Genomic DNA, 20,125 nt, shown 5'->3' on the forward strand with positions numbered 1-20,125 from the left:
GTGGTTGACAATAGTTGACCCCTTGTTGCAATGTCGATCTGAGCGCCAGATGAGCGCAGTTGATCGCACCCTGCACCTGTGGGAAACCCAAGATCTGAGCAAATCAAATCGTTCTTGCATCCTGGCTCTCTTGGTCCCAGGCGAAATGCACAAAGCTGTGAGCCCTTATGAAGAAGGCATCCGTGACCTCATGGGTGCATTTGTGGGTGGCGGCTTGTGATATCCCACAGAGGTCACCTATGGAGCTCTGAAAGGAGCCACTGGCATAAAATATTGAGCGCCGCTTTCACTTTCACGGCCACTGGCAGTGGATGCCCTCCATTTCCCCATGGCACCTAATCCTGCAGCAGCCAGCAGATGTGACTGACCAGCTCCCTAAACATGCACAGTCCTAGGCGACACTGGTTGTCAGTCATCTGCAGGAATGAAAGGCAGGGCCTATAGAACCTGGATCTAGCTGGGCATCGACCAATGATGGCTCGCTGTGACTCTTCAGCAGTGTGTGTGGGAGCCCCAGCTGCCCCTTTTTCCAGAGGGTGCTGCTCCTCTCTCTGCGCAGCCAGGCATCCCAGTCGCTCTCTTCTGTGAGCGCCTCTTGTCATGAAAACATAATAATTTTCATAATATTATTGTAATTTATTGTAAGGGTAGGTTAATAGTGGTTTTTGGATTAATGTGGGTGTAGGCGTGTCTGTGGGGGTTTCAACTAAATTACAGACAGCTGGTCTGGGTGCTTTGATGTATCAGAAGGGAAACTAGATTTGAAATGCTAAATACGTAAACATGGCTGAAGTTTTAGAATGGGAGATGTGAAGAACATTTGCATTTTTAGATAAACCTGAGTAGTGACTTTCAAAGAGATGGTAAGGTGTTACACCTAGCCAACAGAGGCTAAGCCAAACAGTGTGTTTATTTTTCCCAAAGATTACTGATAATATGAGTACTATGAAAGATTTATATTATGGAAAAAGTAAAGTTGCAAAGACATATTGAAACAATGGGATTTACATTAAAAAGGGGAAACATGTATAAAGGGGATGAGGTTATGTGTGAGGAAGAAGGCATTCTAAGATCCAACAAGTGTGAAAAGCCTCCAGCCTCTATGTACCAAGCTGCTATCTCCAGGAACCAAAGTTAAGAGAATCCATTTTAAATATCACTGACCAGGGTATTGTGTGCTCTGCCTGGGTCTGTTGAAATCTAAGTTGTTTTACTGTTGCCTTAACGGAGGTATAACTGGGAGCTAGGTTAATTAGGGGATTTTGGAGTTATCATAGTAGTAATTTGTAGACCTATGTATGTGCTTAAAATCATTTCTTTTATTAATAAATGTTTAATTTAGTTTTGTAAAAAAAACCTCTCAGACTCAATGGACTTATTACTACTGAATTCAAGGCACACATCTCAAAATAAAAACAAATTGCAAAACAGTTGTGGCAGCTCTTTCAAGTTTCCCTCTGGGATTTGAGCAGCTCAGCATTTACCATCTGCTGTGTCATAACACTCCACCAGTGACTGCTCCACGGCCAGCTTTAGCAAAGAGATTGTACAACTTACCCAGTCATCCAACTGTTCTGCAGTCCACTAAAATGCTCATTAGTTTGCAGACTGTGCCCAAGGGGTGAAAAGCTCTGGAGCACTTGGTGGCACTTTCATGCCTCTGCGTTGCTTGAGCGGGCAGATAAGCTAGAGGCCCGACTCCACGCATGTCAATGTGGCTGTGTCTGAATTGGCCCAGCTGCAGAGGAATGGTTGCTTTTTACAAGGTTTCCCGAATGCGTGGCCACTTTTCTCCCCCCCACCCCACACGTGTTTGTGCACTACCTTCAACTGCAGGGCAGCCCTTGCCCCCACCCCCAAGTCACCACAACTGCAGGGCCGCCCTTGCCCCCACCCCCAAGTCACCACAACTGCAGGGCAGCACTTGCCGCCATCCCTCAACCTTGAAGTCCAACAGATGACCTGGGCGGGCAGTCCGCAACTGTGTACTCACCTTCGAGTTCCCCTCAAAGTGCAGTCCGACAAGTGCACACCTTATATATGCTATTGTGAAACACGCGGATGATTCAACGGGAGGGAGGATGATTCCGGCGGGCTGGCCTTTTCCTCATAATGCAGATGTATTACAATGAGGTTCCTGACATCCAATGGTGGGGAACGCAGCCCACCATTAATGGGCTGAGTGGATGATCGCGAACTGGTTTCACGACATTGTGAAACAATTTCTGACCTTCTCACCATATTGCCTGCTAACGTCGCCGAGCACGCCCAATGCCAGTGGGCACGGAAAATTCTGCCCTTAGTCTCCAATGTCTTCTTGAACTTGCTTTACTGTCCACTGCAGCGCTGTTGCTGAATGGGCTGGAGAGCTGTTGGCCAATCAGGTTGGCTGGCAGCTCTTGAAGGCGGGACATCCTCCCGAGTGAGGGGCTGAAGTCCTGCCTGCAGCCAATTGACGCTCGTTGGAGCGTAAATTAGTTGCGGGGGAAACAAGACCCCGCCATCCTAAAAATTCAGGCCTATGTTCCTCTCTCCACAGATGCTGCCTGACCCGCAGAGTATTTCCAGCACTTTCAGCATTTATTCAGTGTCTGGATCCTGTCCAATGCCTTTTATAATCAGTGTTTATCATTGTTCACAGACTTGCTTATAGCTCTATGGCTGGAATTTTCCAGCCCCTCATGCCAGCGGGATCTTCTGGTCCCGCCGATGTGAATGGAGATTTCAATGGCTTGCCGGCCCTGCTGCCCCTGGGCTGGAAATTTCCGGCCTACGAGTGCATTTTCATTCATCGTTCATGAGGAAACTTGATTAACCAAAATGTCAAATCATGCTCTACTTCTATGTGCAGAAGAGAATATTATTAAATCTTTAATAGCGATTGGTAAAACAGCCTGAGTATCATGCAAGGTCAACCAGTTAACATTAGCTGGAAGAAAACATTAACAGTGATTTGGACTTTTTAAATGTAAAGTTTATAATCATTTAAATAAGAAATCTTGGAACTTTTTTGCTGCCATTTCCATATTCCCACAGTTGTAGATATCTCTCCAAGCAGCACGTTAACTACAGGCCATGGATAATCTGACAGGCCTCTACTAAAGTCACTGCTAACTGGTCAGAATGTGTGGCTAATTCTTCAATTTTTCTTCCTTAAAGGAAGACTCTACCCTCCATTCAATATCTCCACCCTAACCCCCACCACACTCATAGGAACATAGGAACAGGAGAAAGCCATTCAGTCTGTCCAGCCTGCTCTGCCATTCAATATGATCTTGGCTGATTGAACAGTTCAATGCCTTTTACCCACTATCCCCATAACCCTTCAAATTATTGTTAATCAGAAACCTATCAATCTCTACCTTAAATATACTCAATTACTGAGCTTCCACGGCCCTCGAGGGTAGGGAATTCCAAAGATTCACAACCCTCTGAGTAAGGAAATTTCTCCTCATCTCAGTCCTAAGTGGCTTTCCCCTTATTTTGAAATTGTGTCCCCTGGTTCTAGACTCCCCAACCAGGGAAAACATCTTACCTGCATCAACCCTGTCTATTCCTTTAAGTATTCTGTAGGTTTCAATGAGATCACCTCTCATTCTTCGAAACTCTAGAGAATACAGGCCCAGTTTGCCCAATCTCTTTTCATAAGACAGTCCCGTCATCCCCAGAACAAGTCTGGTGAGCCTTCGTTGCACTCCCTCTGTGGCAATAATATCCTTTCTGAGGTAAGGGGACCAAAACTGCACACAGTACTCCAGATGCAGCCTAATCAAGCTTCTAAACATTTGAAACAAGATGTCACTCCTCTTGTACTCAAATCCTCTTGCGATAAAAGCTAACATTCCATTAGCCTTCCTAATTGCCTGCTGCACCTGCACATTAACCTTTAATGACTTATGAACAAGGACACCCAGGTCCCTTTTTACATCTACACTTTCTGGTCTCTTACCATTTAGGAAATACTCTACACATCTGTTCCTTCTACCAAAGTGAATAACCTCACATTTTTCCATGTTATATTCCATCTGCCATGTTCTTGCCCACTCACTAAGTCTGTCCAAATCCTTCTGTAGCCGCTTTACACCTTCCTCAAAACACACATTCCCGCCTAGCTTTGTATCATTCACAAACTTTGAAATATTACATTTGGTCCCCACATCCAAATCATTGATATATATTGTGAACACCTGGGGCTCAAGTACTGATCCTTGCGGTACCTCACTAGTCACAGCCTGCCAACGCGAGAATGATCCGTTTATTCCTACTCTGTTTTCTGCTTGTTAGCCAATCCTTAATCCATGCCAGTATATTGCCTCCCATCCCATGTGGGGGATAGGACTTTATCAAAAGCCTTATGAAAATCCAAGTATACTCTGTCCATCAACTCTCCTTTATCAATTTTGTTAGTAACATTCTGAAAAAACTCCAACAAGTTCGTCAAACATGATTTCCCATTCTCAAATCCATGCTGACTATATGCAATCAGATCATGATTATCTGAGTATCCATCTATCACATCCTTTATAATAGGGTTTAGTATTTTCCCTACTATTGATGTAAGGCTGACAGGTCTGTAGTTCCCGCTCTCTTTTTCTCTCTCCCTCACATCTTAAATAGTGGGGTGACATTTGCTATCTTCCAATCTTCAGGAACCATTCCAGAATCTATAGAATTTTGGATGATCACCAATGCATCCACTATCTCTATAGCAGCATCTTTCAACACTCTGGGATGCAGAGTATCAGGTCCCGGGGACTTATCAACTTTCAGTCCCATTAATTTCTCCAATACAGCCTTCTAACTTATGCTAATTTCCTTAAACTCCTCATTCTCCCTAATCCCTTGGATCTTGAAATCTGGGAGGTTTCCTGTATCTTCTTCAGTGAAAACAGGCACAAAGTAATCATTTAGCTTCTCTGTCATTTCTCTATTCCCCATTATGAATTCTCCTGACTCTATCTGTAATGGACCCACATTTGTCTTAGCCAAACACTTCCTTTTTACATACCTATAGAAGCTTTTACAGTCTGTTTTTATGTTTTTTGCGGGGTTGCATTCATATTCTATTCTCCCTTTCTTTATCAGTTTCTTGGCCTTCCTTTGCTGTATTCTAAAAACCTCCCAATCCTCAGGTTTACTACTACTTCTGGCAACTTTATAAGCCTTATCTTTTAATCTTATACAATCCTTTCACTTCTTTTTCAGTCACGGTTGACTGACTTTTTTGGGATTTTGCATCTTGAAGGAATGTATAGGTGTTGTAAGCTATGTAATAATTCTTTGAAGACTATCCATTGCCTATGTACAGTCATACCTTTTAATGTATTTTCCCAATCCACCTCAGCCAATTTGTTCCTCATGCCTTTATAATTTCCTTTATTCAACTTTAACACCCTTGCTTCAGAGTGAACTACCTCACTTTCAAACACAGGGCAGAATCTTCGGCTCGGCAAGCGGGGGCGGGTGTAAAGTGACGCGCAGTCACGTTGGGCGTGCATCCCGACATCACTGCACGTCATTTAGATTTTCAGCTTTGCAGGCGCGCAGCTGAGTTGGCTGTGTGCCCACTGAACTGTTATAGGCCTATTAGGCCATTTAAATATCAATTAAACTAATAAATTGAGCTGCCCATCCAACCTTAAGGTTGGCGGGCAGGTCACGAGCCCGGATGGCCTTTGCATTTTTCATGGAACCTCATCCGCAGGCGGGATGAGGTTTCATTGAACATTTTTAAAGTGCTTTAAAAGTTTTTAATAAAATTAATGGACATGTCCCAGCTCATGTGACAGTTTCACATGAGGGGACAGGTCTAAAATTTTTGTTTACCTTTAATCAATGTTTCATAAACAGAGGTGCCTCAGGGAGATTTCTGTGCTCTTTTGCGCACATGCGCGAAAGAACACACTCCCGCCTCAGGGAATGTCCCCTCCCACCCACACAGAAAGTGCACAGCACTTCTGGGTGCGCATCACACTGGACGGGCCTTAATTGGCCTACCAACGTAAAATGGCGGAGTAGATCCGATTGGGGGCGCCAATTGGGCCCGCGCCCACCCCCACACAACCCCTCCCAATGGGGGGAAATTCTACCCATAATGTAAAATTCTATCATATTATGGTCACTCATCCCTAAAGGTTCTTTTACAACAAGATTACTAATTAGCCTTTTTTCATTACATAATACTAGATATAAAATAGCCTGTCCTCTAGTCGACTCCTCAACATACTGCTCTAGAAAACCAAACAAAGCTGAGATTGTCAACTCAGAGACATGGGAAAATCAAACTTGCAATCCATTACTATGCAGGTGTTGCAGATTGGCGTTCCAATGGATTGTGTCATCTTATCAATGCCAAAGCTCATAATAACTTATAAAACATTGCCTGAAGGCACTTACCTCTGTCTTGTGTATATCTTCAGTTCATTTATTCAAAAAAAATTTCATAAAACACACGTTACAGAATGAAGTTTGAAAGATGACACCCTCGAAACAGAAGTACATACTTCCTACCAAGCACATATCCACGCTTATAACAAGCAGCAAAGATTACCATTTAGGAATCCATATATACTTTTAGTAGTAAGACTATTGCTGCAAAATCAATTTGACATTATTTCTATTCCTAAAAATGGAAGAGCTTAGATGTAACTTACTTTATGGCTTCGCACATGTCCAACCCCATTTTGACACAGTTTTTGGCATGGTTCGGTAGGGATATTGGTAAACCGGAAACACAGTAGTAGCAGTCCCCTAAAATCTTGATTCTCATACAATCATTTTCCTGAATAAAGCCAAGGGTAAAAGTCACTTGTCAATGCCAATGCATGATAATACATGTAACTTTCAAGGACTCAGATTCACAGTAGAGCCCTGCTTGTCAGTGTATGAGCTCCTTACCTTTGCAATTTGATCAAACTTGCCAAATAGCTCATTGAGTGTGTGCACAAGCTCCCCAGGTGAACACTCACTGGCCAGACGTGTGAAACCCACAATGTCAGCATATAGTATACTGCAAAAACATAAATATTTGAAACATTTGAATTTCATTGCAAATCATATTAATAAAGTAGCACTACAGCATGCTTTGCCCATTAATGGAAAAATCTAGAGAAATTTAAGAGTGCAGTAATATATAGGCTGGCTGATCCAAGTTAGACTGCTGACTGCATCCCATATCGGACTTTGTGACATAACATGTGCAGTTAGATGCATGCTCAGAACTCTGCTTCCTGAGTGTTGTAATGGTAGAGCAAAACCCGCTTATTCACCTGTACCCACACCATTTCCCGTGGACTTAAACACTCTTTTCCTGTGAGACAGCCATTCACTTATGCTTCCCCTTACCTAGTATATTGTATTTGCAGCAATTCTACACTGGGGAGAGCAACTACAGTTTGGAAGATTACTTTTCTGAATGTCATACATGTGTCATCCTGATCTCCTTGTAGCCTACTGCTTTAATGTGTCATCTCACTCTTCCTCTGGCTTTGGCCTCCAATACTGTTTCAACCAATCTTAACAGAGCTACAATTACATCTTTCTTCTGGATAATTCTTCTGGCAGTCCTCTGATCTGATCATAGGTATAGGTGGGGGTGCTGACATCCAGGGAGAGTGAGGTGAGTTGTAATTTCAATTGTAGGTTATTTGGTAGTTCTTAGTTCTGCCTGAGAAGTGGCAGTGGTGGGGGTGGGGTGGCAGTTGTGGTGTGCCCATTGTGTTGACCTGTCTGATCACTTTTTGAAAATGGCAGATCCTCTTTATATTCTCACCAATTCTATTTTCATTTCAAACCTCCTGTGTCTAAAATTCTGCCCAATCTTTTTCAATCTCCTATAATGTTCCCATCTTTTCTTTTCCGTTCACCAATCTCATGCCTTTGCTCCATTTTAGCTATTTGCATATTTTGTTTAATTAATGGCCAAGATTGTTCTGGAGTGGGACATTTTACAGTAATGCCATATCAGTCAAATTGCATTGCGTATGTTTCGGCTTTGAAATCTTTTGACCACAAAATTGCTGGAAGTGCAAGCTGATTACAGCACAAGAAGGGAGGTTATTTAGGGAGGTCAAACAGTTACAGGGATTACAAAATAAATGGGAATATACTAAGAGGGGTAGCTGAAGTGAGAGATCTTGGTGTACAAGTACACAGGTCCCTGAAGGCAGCAGTTCAAGTAGACAAGGTTGGAAAGAAGGCATATGGAATGCTCTCCTTCACTGGCAGAGGTATAGAATATAAAAGTAAGGATATAATGTTGGAACTGTATAAAATACTGGTGAGGCCACAACTGGAGTATTGTGTGCAGTTCTGGTCACCACATTACAGGAAGGACGTAATAGCTCTGGAGAGAGAGTGCAGAGGAGGTTTACAAGAATGTTGCCAGGGTTAGAAAAGTATAGCTACGAGGAGAGATTGGATAGGTTGGGGTTATTTTCCTTAGAACAAAGAAGGCTGAGAGGTGACTTGATTGAGGTGTACAAAATTTTGAAGAGAATTGATAGTGGAGAGGATAAAATTGTTTCCCTTGGTGGAGAATTCTAGAACCAGGGGACATAGATTCAAGATAAGTGGCAGAAGGTGCAGGGGGGACATGAGGAAGAACTTTTTTTACACAGAGGGTAGTAGACGTCTGGAATTCGCTGCCCAATTGGTGGTAGAGGCAGAAACTCTAAACTCTTTTAAAAAGTGCCTGGATCTGCACCTTAAGTGCTATAAACTGCAGGGCTATGGGCCGGGTGCAGGAATGTGGGATTAGAAAGGGCACCTGGGTGTCCTCGGGCTGGCATGGACAAGATGGGCCAAATGGCTTCCTTCTGTGCTGTAACTTTTCTATGGTTCTAAGGGCATGAGGCATCTTGGATCTTGGCAAATGGTGGGGCAGAGAGTGTATCTCTTTAGCCAATGAGATTAAAGATTGAAAAATAGAAGGACAGAGAATGTGTGGAGGTGTGAATTAATGTGGATTAATTCAATGTCAAATCCTGTAAAGAAAGAGAAAGAGAGCGAAAGATTGGATTATAAGGGAGAAAAAGACAAAGAAAATTGTACAAATTTAAAAGTTGACATTTTTCAAATTTCAAATAATAATTCACAATCTGAAGGAATAAAACTTTATGCTTTTAATCGTTCACTTCCTGGTCAGGAGAAATGATTGGCAATCATTAACAATTATCACATTGTTAAAATTGTACTTACGCTGTTAGTTGCTAGACAATTGTCTGCAGTGAGATTAATAAGCAGTTTATGTGCAAATGCTGCAACTTTGTGACTGTCATGGAAGGTTAAGAGCAAAATGCCATTTTCACAGATTATCTCTTCCTTACCACAAGTTGCTAGCTGATTTGAACATTAAAAATGGTGTGGGTCACTGCAGGTGTTCCTCAGGGTAATGTCCAACCATCTTCAGCTGCTTCATCAACGACCTTCCTTCCATCATAAGATCAGAAGTCAGGATGATCACTGATGATTGCACAATGTTCAACACCATTCATGACTCCTCAGATACTGAAGCAGCCCATGTCTAAATGCAGCAAGATCTGGACAATATCCAAGTCTGGGCTGACAAATGGCAAGTAACATTTGTATCACACAAGTGCCAGGCAATGACCATCTCCAACCAGGGAGAATCTAACCATTGCCCCATGACATTCAATGGCATTATCATTGCAGAATCCCCCACTATCAACCCCCTGGAAGTTACCATTGACCAGAAACTGCACTGGATTAGCCATATAAATAAAAACTGTGTTACAAGAGCAGGACAGAGGCTAGGAATCCTGCAGCGAGTAACTCACCTCCTGGCTCCCCAAAGCTTGTCCACCATCTACAAAGCACAGGTCAGGAGTGTGATGGAATACCCTCCACTTGCCTGGATGAGTGCAGCTCCAACAACACTCAAGAAGCTTGACACCATTCAGGACAAAGTAACCCACTTGATCAGCACCCCATCCATAAGCCTTCACTGTCTCCACCACCTGCGCACAGTAGCAGCAGTGTGTACCATCTATAAGTTGTACTACAGGAACTCACCAAGGCTCCTTAGACAGCACCTTACAAACCCACGACTGCTACCATCTAGACAGACAAGGACAGCAGACACATGGGAACACCACCACCTGGAAGTTCCCCTCCAAGCCATTCACCATCCTGACTTGGAAATATATCGCTGTTACTTTACTGTCGCTGGGTCAAAATCTTGGAACTCACTCCCTAACAGCACTGTGGTTGCATCTACACCACATGGACTGCAGTGGTTCAAGAAGGCAGCTCACCACCACCTTCTCAAGGTTAATTAGGGATGGGCAATTAATGCTGGCCTAGCCAGCGATATCCACATCCCATGAATGAATTAAAAAGGCTGTACACATGGTGTTTCCATCAGCAAAATCTTTGTCAATGACTTTTCATTCTCTCATCAACATGATCCTTAAAATAGTTTTCTGTTTTTCCTGCAATTTGCAGGTCATTAAACCCATTAACTTCTTCTTTGTGATTGCACTACCTGTTGTATCTTCCCCACCCTTTTTCCACTAAAGTATTGGCTTATTTTTTCCATTTTCAGTTCTGACAAAGGGTTACAGCTGAAGTACTGACATATGGGGTGGAATTTAATGTTGGCGTTGGAGGCCATGCCTGATGTCTGGGAACCCTGCCCATCAGGCGCTTAGCTAGACACTATCGGGCCTTCCCTGGGATTTAGGGCCCCGGGAGCAGATATCCCTCCCCCTAGAGCTGCCAACCAATCAAAGACCATCAGCTCTCCATTGCCTGTCAGCGCCACAGGAAATGGTGGCTGCTGCTGGTAAGGCACACAGCAGAAGCCTAGGATCACTGAGGGACCCAGCCCACATGTGAGTGAGGATGGGATGGATATCACAGGGAGAGGATTTCTGGTTGGGATTAGTGGAGGGGATCGGAAAATAGGGAGGGGGTGACTCTCAGCTTGCTCCCCCTTCCCAATGCCGGGTCCCCCGATCAGGCACTGTGTACCTTTGAATGAGGGACGCTCCTCACCCTAGAATACTGCAAGCAAACCCAATGTGGTCTGCTTTTTATGACCTCACTGCATGGAGATCACCGCCCAACCCCCACCAGCCATGTTGGGATGAGGCCCTTAACTGGGCATCGATTGCCTATAAAAGACCTCAATTAGCGTCCCGGCAGGAAGGTCCTCCACGAGCCTTCCTGCTCCAGACTTAATCAGGCAGAGGTAGGAAGGCAATTGGGTCCCTACGCCCCATCCTCACACCTAATTAAATGACCCCCTGCCTCCAAGCTCGCTGCCGGGGGTCATTAAATTCTGCCCATGATTTCATATGGCTTAATGTGTATACAGAAATTTTCCAGAATTTGCAGGTTTTTCTTTTACTTGTCGTCTCTCTCTGCTACTTCTGTACACTCAAGAATCATATTGCTGACCAAGTTATACCACCACTTTGTGCCAATGCAAACCTGAAATTTCTTCCACTGGTGTCAAAGTGCCAATAGAAGTGTCATACCTAAGTTCAAATCATACACATGTATACAAAGAGATAATGATGTTAAACTATTTTCAGTGCAATTGCTTGTATACTACAGAAAGGTTCATATTCTACTTTCTTCCAATTACTAAAGCTAATAAAAATATGTAGACCTTTCAGTATTTTCTAACATTGCCTGAGCTGTTGACCTCCTAAAAGCACAATAGCCTATTAGCCTAGAAATTACTGTAAGTATTAAGCCTACACGTATCACTACCAATTAGTAATACATTCTGTTCCTTTAAATGCAATAGATGTTGCAGGTGAGGATGAGGTGGACAAATTGATATCTTTCAGGTAGATGTTTTTTACAAATTAGCACTTATGACACAGAGCTTCAGCATTAAAATTCACGGAGAGAAGAATCAAGTGTGGTGTCGTGACCTCTGTAGCAATGTTTCTGATAGGCATTTCTAGTGTATGGAACCTTTTGCTCGGAGCGCTAATTTGTAAATTCTAAAGGAGGGTGCTGCAAATTTTCTGTCCATATTCTTCAGTCTGCACACTGTGGGAACTGCTTTCAATGCCTCTCAGCATTGGATTTGGCAGAGGGAGAGCTGCGAGTGTAGGAAAAGGCTGACCATGATGTCAGGTAGCACAAAATCTGAGCCATCAAGCCTTGCCACTGAAGCAAATCTATCTTAACAGGCAAAACTATCTGATGATGATGATGAAGATGTGCATAAGGAGGCTGAGGTTTAGTAGGGACAAAGTGACAGATTTGTATCATCTCCTTTAGTAAATTCTCCAGACAACATGTAATATCTGTTTAGTATCATCAAAGACGTGTGGCCTTCAAACTCTATTTGTTGGACTCATCCCAGACTAGCTTTAGCACTACTCAGCAGCTTGTCACAGATGCATTATTTAGCAGGTTCAATTATTTCACTTTCCCCATAAACCAATAATATCAAATGAGATGCCAACACAATACAATAGAAATTCTACCTTTCCTTGGGTCCAGAGAGGGGTATGCTCTGAAGGAGTCATACGGTCTCTGCACAGATGTTGCCAGACCTGCTGAGTTTTTCCAGCCTTTTCTATTTTTATTTCATATTTCTAGCATCTGCAGTATTTTGCTTTTGTCTTAACAGTATTCATGTTGTCATTCAGGCTTTTGTTTATAATTTTCAGTTATTCATGACCTAAAAAGGATTTTATTCTCTCCATGTTCAAAGTTACACAACCACCGCCATTAGACATTGAGAAAGTTCCATGGTGCCTTCATTTAAAGAACGCATCAGCGCCACCCTTTTTGAATATGATTAAGAAGTGCAAGCATGATTTTAGCTAGACCAATATTACTCTATGGAGCGCCCTGTGGATACTCAATGGAGACACAGTGCATTGGTAGTGGGGGGACTGAAAGTCTAATGTGGTGGATGAGATGCCAATCAAGCCAGATGCTTTGCCCTAGATGGTGTTGAGCTTCTTCAGTGTTGTTGGTGCTGCACACTTCCAAGCAAGTCGAGCATTCTCCATCACATTCTTGACTTGTGCCTTGTGTATGATGGACTGTCTTTTGTGAGTCAGGAGGTGAGTTACTTACTGCAGTATAGCCAGCCTCTGACCTGCTCTTGTAGCAGTATTCATGTGGCTGGTTTAGTTAAGTTGCTTGCCTATGGTGGCTCCTGCGATACTGATGCTGGGAATTTGGCAACAGTAAAACTGTGGTCCCAAGTGAATTGAAAACCATCGCCATTCCCAGTTCAGTTAAAATATATTAGCGCCAGGAGGCTTTTTGTGAGATTTCCTGAATGGCTACCTTAACTTTGGCTGAAGATTAATGTCTATACTTTTGTCCAGAATTTCCAAAAGTTTTTGCTGATGTTACATTTGGGATCCTGATTTAAATGTAATAGCAAAACAGTGGGAACTGCAACAGAAGGAATACCAGAAGCTAAATAGAGACAGGAGTATCTAGATCAAACAAGTAAGTGCTTTTTACGATTCCTTGTGAGCAAAATTGCTCAAACTGGACCCCTAATCAAATCTTCTGATCACAACGCCCTCTCATCATGATAAAGGATGCTGGAAATCTGAAACAAAAACAAACAAAAAATGCTGGAAAAACTCAGCAGGTCTGACAGCATCTGTGGAAAGAAAGACAGAGTTAACGTTTCGAGTCTATATGACTCTTCTTCACAGCTAAGAGAAGTAAAAATGTGGTGAAATTTATACTGATTAAGGGGAGTGAAGCAGGTGAAGCTGGATAGAAGGCCAGCGATAAGTGGAGGCAAAGGAGAGATTGCCAAAGATGTCATAAACAAAAGAAAAGGGGTGTTGATGGTGGTGGTACTGGCTAAAGGAGGTGCTAATGGTGACATTAAGGGTAGAAAGCAGAATGTGATAATAGCCAGACCAAGGTAAGCACTCTGGAAAGAACAACATGAGCAAGTGACAGATAGCCCTAGTGAGGGTCGGCTGGGGGGTGGGGGGAGAGATCTCCTCCCGGCGTGGGAAAAAAGATCAAAAATAGGCTAAAAGATGGGGATAAAACAATGAATAAAAATGAAAATGAATTAAATAATAATAATAAAAAGATGAAAAAAATAAAAATTAAAAAATAAAAGTGAATATTGAAAAAAGAGGATAAGAAAAGGGATGAGGATAGAGGACAGAACTCATGATCTGAAGTTGTTGAACTCAATGTTAAGTCTGGAAGGCTGCAAAATGCCTAATCAGGAGATGAGGTGCTGTTCCTCCAGTTTGCGTTGAGCTTCACTGGGCTAGTGAGGGCAACTCCCTCACTGGAATAGCCCTCTCATCATGCCCTGATATCCAGCCTGCCCAGTGATGGCCTCCTCTCCTCCCTCCATGTTCCCTTCTTTGCCTCCTTCCCTCATCTGTGATCACTGCAAACGCTTATTGCAAGTGTGCACGAGATTTCTAGGAAGCTGCCACAACTCAAACATCTTTAGGCAGTCCCAATTGTCTCAGTGCTTCAAGCCTTCTGAGCACCATCCTGGCTGGATCCTGGGGGACAAAGGGTATCCACTGAAGTCATGGCTTCTGATACCTGTACACAACCCAACACGCAGACAGAAGACAAATGTAATCACTGCCACATGACTACAGGGACCACCATCGAGCAAGCCATTAGCCTCTTGAAGATAAAGTTTCGATAGATCTGAGGGAGCCCTGCGATAAGCACCCTCAAGATTATCCTGCATCATTATCATCTGCTGCATAATGCACAACCTGGTGTTCTAGAGGGGAGGGAAGTAGTGCTAGAGCAAGAAGAAGACAATGAGTGACCCACATCCTCAGAGGAAGAGGAAGATCATGAGGCTCCTTAAGAGGTGCCACTCAATAAACTTGGTTCCGGGGGAGCCCAGGCAACAGGAGGCTGACACACATAGCTGGGAGATTTGTGACTCTCTGATCATTTCACTTGAGCACAAGCATTATGGCAGGCGGATGGTAAATGCCAAGCTGCCCAAATCCCAAAGGGAATCTTGAAGCAGCTGCCACAACTATTTGCAATTTGTACTTATTTCAAGATGCATGCTTTGGCCACCAAGTCTTATAGGTTTCTCACAAAACTAAATTAAACATTTATTAATAGAAGAAATGATTTTAAGCATACACCTAGATCTACAAATTGCTACCATGATAACTTCTAAATCCCCAAATAATCTAAACCCCAGTTACATCTCTGTTAAGGCAACAGTGAGACGCATATATTTTAAAAGACCCAAGCAAAGTAACACACAATACCCTGAACAGTCAAATTTAAGGTGAGTTTTTCTCAGCTTCAGTTCCTCGTAGACAGCAGCTTGAGGCTTAGCTGCTGGAGACTTTTCACACTTGTGTTAGGTCATGCAAACTGGAGGAACAGCACCTCATCTTCCGACTAGGCACTTTACAGCCTTCCGGACTGAATATCGAGTTCAACAATTTTAGATCTTAAACTCCCTCCTCCATCCCCACCCCCTTTCGGATTCTTCCCCCTCCTTTTTGTTTTTTCCAATAATTTATATAGATTTTTCTTTTCCCACCTATTTCCATTATTTTTAATGTATTCCACCAATCATTTATTTATACCTTTTATGCCCTTTTAGTCTTATTTCACCCCACCCCCACTAGAGCTATCTGTACCTTGCTTGTCCTGCTATCCACTCTTAATTAGCACATTCTTTTAGATAATATTAGCACCTTCAACACCTCTTTGTTCTTTTGTCTGTGACATCTTTTGGTTATCTCCTCCTATCACTGCTTGCTTGTCCCAACAACCACCACCCCCCCCACCTTCTCTATCTCCACTCCCCCCTTAAACCAGCTTATATTTCACCCCTCTACTATTTTTACTTAGTTCTGTTAAAGGGTCATGAGGACTCGAAACGTCAACTTTGCTCTTCTCCGCTGATGCTGCCAGACCTGCTGAGTTTTTCCAGGTATTTCTGTTTTTGTTTTGGATTTCCAGTATCCACAGTTTTTTGTTCTTAGGTCTTAGGATGTCTGCCCTTATACACAACCTTCACTCCTTTATACATATTTTCCCCTTTGAACGTAAATTGGGCAGAATTTCTGGGTCAGCGAGCGGAGGCAGGACACACTCGCCGACGCATAAAATGACGCGGGATGACGTCGGGCACGCGTCTCGATTTCATTGTGATATTTGTTCGGTGGGCACGCGCCAGAGTCAGCTGCGCGCCTGCCTTAATGTCAACGGCCAATAAAGGCCATTAAGAAATCAATTAAAGCAGTTAAGAATGCTGCCCATCCAACCTTAAGGTTGACGGGCAGGCAAAGAGCCCAGGCGGCCTTCACATTTTTCATGAAACCTCATCCACGGGCAGGATGAGGTTTCATGAAGTGTTTATAAATTGAATAAAAATTTTTTTGAAAATTAATTGACATGTCCCAGCTCATGTGACACTGTCACATGAGGGGACATGTTTTAAAAACTTTTCTTTCCTTTATTCAGCTTTTTAAAACTTAAACTAATCTCCCTGAGGCACCTCTGTGCCTAAGAGAGATTTCAGCGTTCTTTCGCGTGTGCAGGCCCTGATTCAGGGAATCCTGCCCCGCCCGCACAGGGAGCGCTCAGTGCTTCCAGGCGCGCGTCACGCTGGGCGGGCCTTAATTGGCCCACCCACGTAAAATGGCAGCGCAAACCTGATTGGGGGCGTCGATCAGGTTCGCTCCCGCCCCTGCACCACCCCACCAAGGGGGGGGAAAATTCTCCCCTATGTATTTGTACTTTACCTCTCTAATAATAAAATCTACCATAGTACCATTTTACCAGTAATCTTTGGGAAAAATAAACACATTGGGTTGAATTTTTTGCCTGTTGGGCGGGCGGGCCCAACCCAATCTCCGGCGGGCGGGGAGCCGATCCCCGCCGGAGAAGCGGGCCCCGCCGCCATTTTAAGTGGGCGGGCCAATTAAGGCCCACCCAGTGTGACGCCCGGCGGGAAGAGCTATGCGCTTCCTGTGCAGGTGGCGGGGGGATTCACCAAAAGCAAGAGTGCGCTCTTTCACGCATGCACATGAAAGAGCGCACATCTCCCTGAGACTAAGTGCTGCCTCAGGGAGATCACTGACAGCTTCACAAACTTTAAAAATAGAAAAATAAAAAAAATCCTTAACACGTCCCCCTCATGTGACAATGTCACACGAGATGGGACATGTTAATAAATTTCACAAAAACTTTAATAAATTTTTAAAAAACCTATATGAAACCTCTTCCCGCCTGTGGATGAGGTTCCATGTTTTTTCTATTCCCCGCCGGGGCTCCTGGCCTGCCCATCAACCTTAAGGTTGGACGGGCAGGTCCTTTAACTGTTTTAATTATCCTGTCAATGGCCTCAAACTGATCGCGCTGTGCCCCCGCCTTCCTGAAGATTTAAATGGGATGGGATGAGGCGGGGGCTCAGTGCTTCGGGGATTCCCCCCGACGTCATCCCGCATCATTTTCACGTTGGCGAGTGGACCCCGCCCTCTGCTCGCCGACGGAAAAATTCAGCCCATTGTTTCTTAACTTCTCCTAACTAGGTGTAACATTTCACCCCCTGTTTTGAATTCAAGCTAGTCTGGTTTCTTTAAAAATGCAAATGTTCCCTTTACACCTTACATTCTAAAACATTCCCCATGTTTACCTATTTAACATTTCAAATCTAGCTTATCTTCTGATACAACAAAACCTTCAGACCAGCTGCCTTTAATTCAAGTAAGATACACACGCACACACATGCAGAGGGGGATAATGTGCCAAAAATGTCCCTCCCAGAGCCATCGGCTAGTGACCTATCATTGGAGACTCTCATCATCAATGTCTGCCCATGACTACAATGCACAAAGACCGTCATCAAAGCAGGTATTATCGAGTGCCTCGTATTTACAGGCCAGATCCTCGTTGTATTTAACATTTGGCTAATGTCAACTGTTGTATTGAAGCAAATAAACAAATCATTTCAGTTCACAGTTCAACAACATTTTCTTTCATTAAACCATCACACAAATTTACATGTAACATATTAATATCACCCAGTGGACCCCCAGTGCTAGACCATGCATTTCAGCGCACGCTTACAATAATTTCCATAAGGTGCTCCTCCTGTGACTCGAGTTGATGTGGAAAAGGCTCCTGCCTTTCTTGTTCCATTGCATTAGATGTCCTTGGCCTCGGTCTTTGGGGTGCCTGAACTTTACTGGGGTTTGGCACATTTGGGACCACTTGCATCTGGGCAGGGACTGCCTCAGTCATCAGAGAAATATCCAGCATGTACGTCACTATTGAAGGGGCTAAGGATGTGTCATTAGCTGTAGAAACACCATGAGAGGAGCACCCATTGCCTGAAGCCTATCCCTCCTCTTTCCTTTGAGACGTCACATTCCCTCCTGTGGTCATCTGGAGTAGTTGAGCTAGTTTCACCACATCCAACCATTGCTCCACTGACCTTATGGATGAGGCCATGCTCTGGATGTCTCCCTACAGCTACTGCATCAATTTGGTGCTACGCTCCATGTATGTCTCCATCAGGGTCATCAGTCTCTCAATAGAGGACGCCATGTCAGAGATAGGGAGCCACTCGTGTCATGGATGAGCTCATCAATTGTTTTCTAATGGGACTTCACTGCCTCAGGAAACACCAACAGATCTTGGCAGATTTTATGCATCAGCCGGAGGCTACTTTGCTGATGATACTCGAGGTTCACCATCAGCGTTGAGCTGAGCATCACTGGGCCTCTCCTCAATCCTCCAAGGGGAAGTGGTCGAAACTGTCACTACCTCTGCAACCTCCTCTTGCGCACCTGCGTAGTGCTCACCAGCAAGTGCCACCAATTCTACATGCACAACAGGGCCCTCCAATGTGTGTATGTCTGCGCTGGTGGAGGATGCACTGAAATGAACTGATGCTATGTCTTCCGGTGACATTGCAACCTGTGAGCTTTCCAGTATGGATGTACCACTGTTGTGTCCTTCATCTGCTGCTGGACCCAGTGGAGTTAAAATATTAAAATGAAACAATGGGATCTTGAATTGAGGTCTCCGGCCTCCCATTAGTAAGGAGCTTCCAGTGACAGGTTAAGGCCCTCACAGGTGCCTCATGCCATTCAAAGTCTGGGGAGGGAACCAACAAGAGGGACAAACATACTTGACCTCATCCTGACCAGCCGGCCTGCTGCAAGTGCATCTGTCCATGACACTATTGGTTGGAGTGACCACCGCATAGTCCTTGTGGAGACGAAGTCCGGTCATCACATTGAGGATACCCTCCATTATATTGTGAGGCACAACCACCATGCTAAATGGGATAGATTTTTAACAGATTTGGCAACTGAAGACTGGGCAACCACGACGTGCTGTGGGCCATCAGCAGCAGCAGAACTGTACTCAACCACAATCTGTAACCTCATGGCCTGGAATATCCGGCACTTTTCCATTACCACCAAGGCAGGGGATCAATAAAAAGTGCAGGAGGACATACCAAGAGCAGCACCAAGCATACCTAACAATGTACTGTCAATATGGTGAAGCTGTAACACAGGACTGCTTGCATAAGCATAAATAGCATAAGCAGCAAGTGATACACAGAGCTAAGCAATTCCACAACCAACGGGTCAGATCTAAGCTCCGCAGTCCTGCCACATCCAGCTGTGAATGGTGGTGGACAATTAAGCAACTCTATGGAGGAGGCGGCTCCACAAATATCCCCTTCCTCAATGAGGGGGGAGCCCAGCACATCAGTGCAAAAGATAAGGCTGAAGCATTTGCTATAATCTTCAGCCAGACCTCCTCCGGAGGTTCCCAACATCGCAGATGCCAGTCTTCAGCCAATTTGATTCACTCCACGTGATATCAAGAAACAGTTGAAGGCACTGGATAATGCAAAGGCTATGGGGTCTGACAATATTCCGGCAATAGCACTGAAGACATATGCTCCAGAAGTTGCCTCACCAAGCTGTTCCAGTACAACTACAACACTGGCATCTACCCGGCTAGGTTGAAAATTGCCCAGGTGTGTCCTGTACACAAAAAGCAGGACAAATCCAATCCAGCCAATTAGCGCCCCATCAGTCTATTCTTGATCATCAGTAAAGTAATGGAAGATGTCATCAACAGTACTATCAAGGGGCACTTGCTTAGCAATAAC

The 20,125-nt window shown here is 44.1% G+C and overlaps 1 protein-coding gene across 1 annotated transcript in view; it reads right to left on the reverse strand.

Annotated features, from left to right (window-relative positions):
• Positions 1-20,125, reverse strand: part of adcy2b (adenylate cyclase 2b (brain)) — a 905,909-nt gene that overhangs the window by 224,470 nt on the left and 661,314 nt on the right. The window contains exons 7-8 of the mRNA XM_078539078.1: positions 6,898-7,009; positions 6,654-6,781 (exon numbers count right to left, since the gene is read on the reverse strand). Of these exons, the coding sequence (XP_078395204.1) occupies positions 6,654-6,781; positions 6,898-7,009 (240 nt within the window). The remainder of the gene's footprint in view (positions 1-6,653; positions 6,782-6,897; positions 7,010-20,125) is intronic.

The sequence above is a fragment of the Cetorhinus maximus genome, chromosome 3 (assembly GCF_964194155.1).
Source record: "Cetorhinus maximus chromosome 3, sCetMax3.hap1.1, whole genome shotgun sequence".
Classification (NCBI taxonomy): Eukaryota; Metazoa; Chordata; class Chondrichthyes; order Lamniformes; family Cetorhinidae; genus Cetorhinus; species Cetorhinus maximus.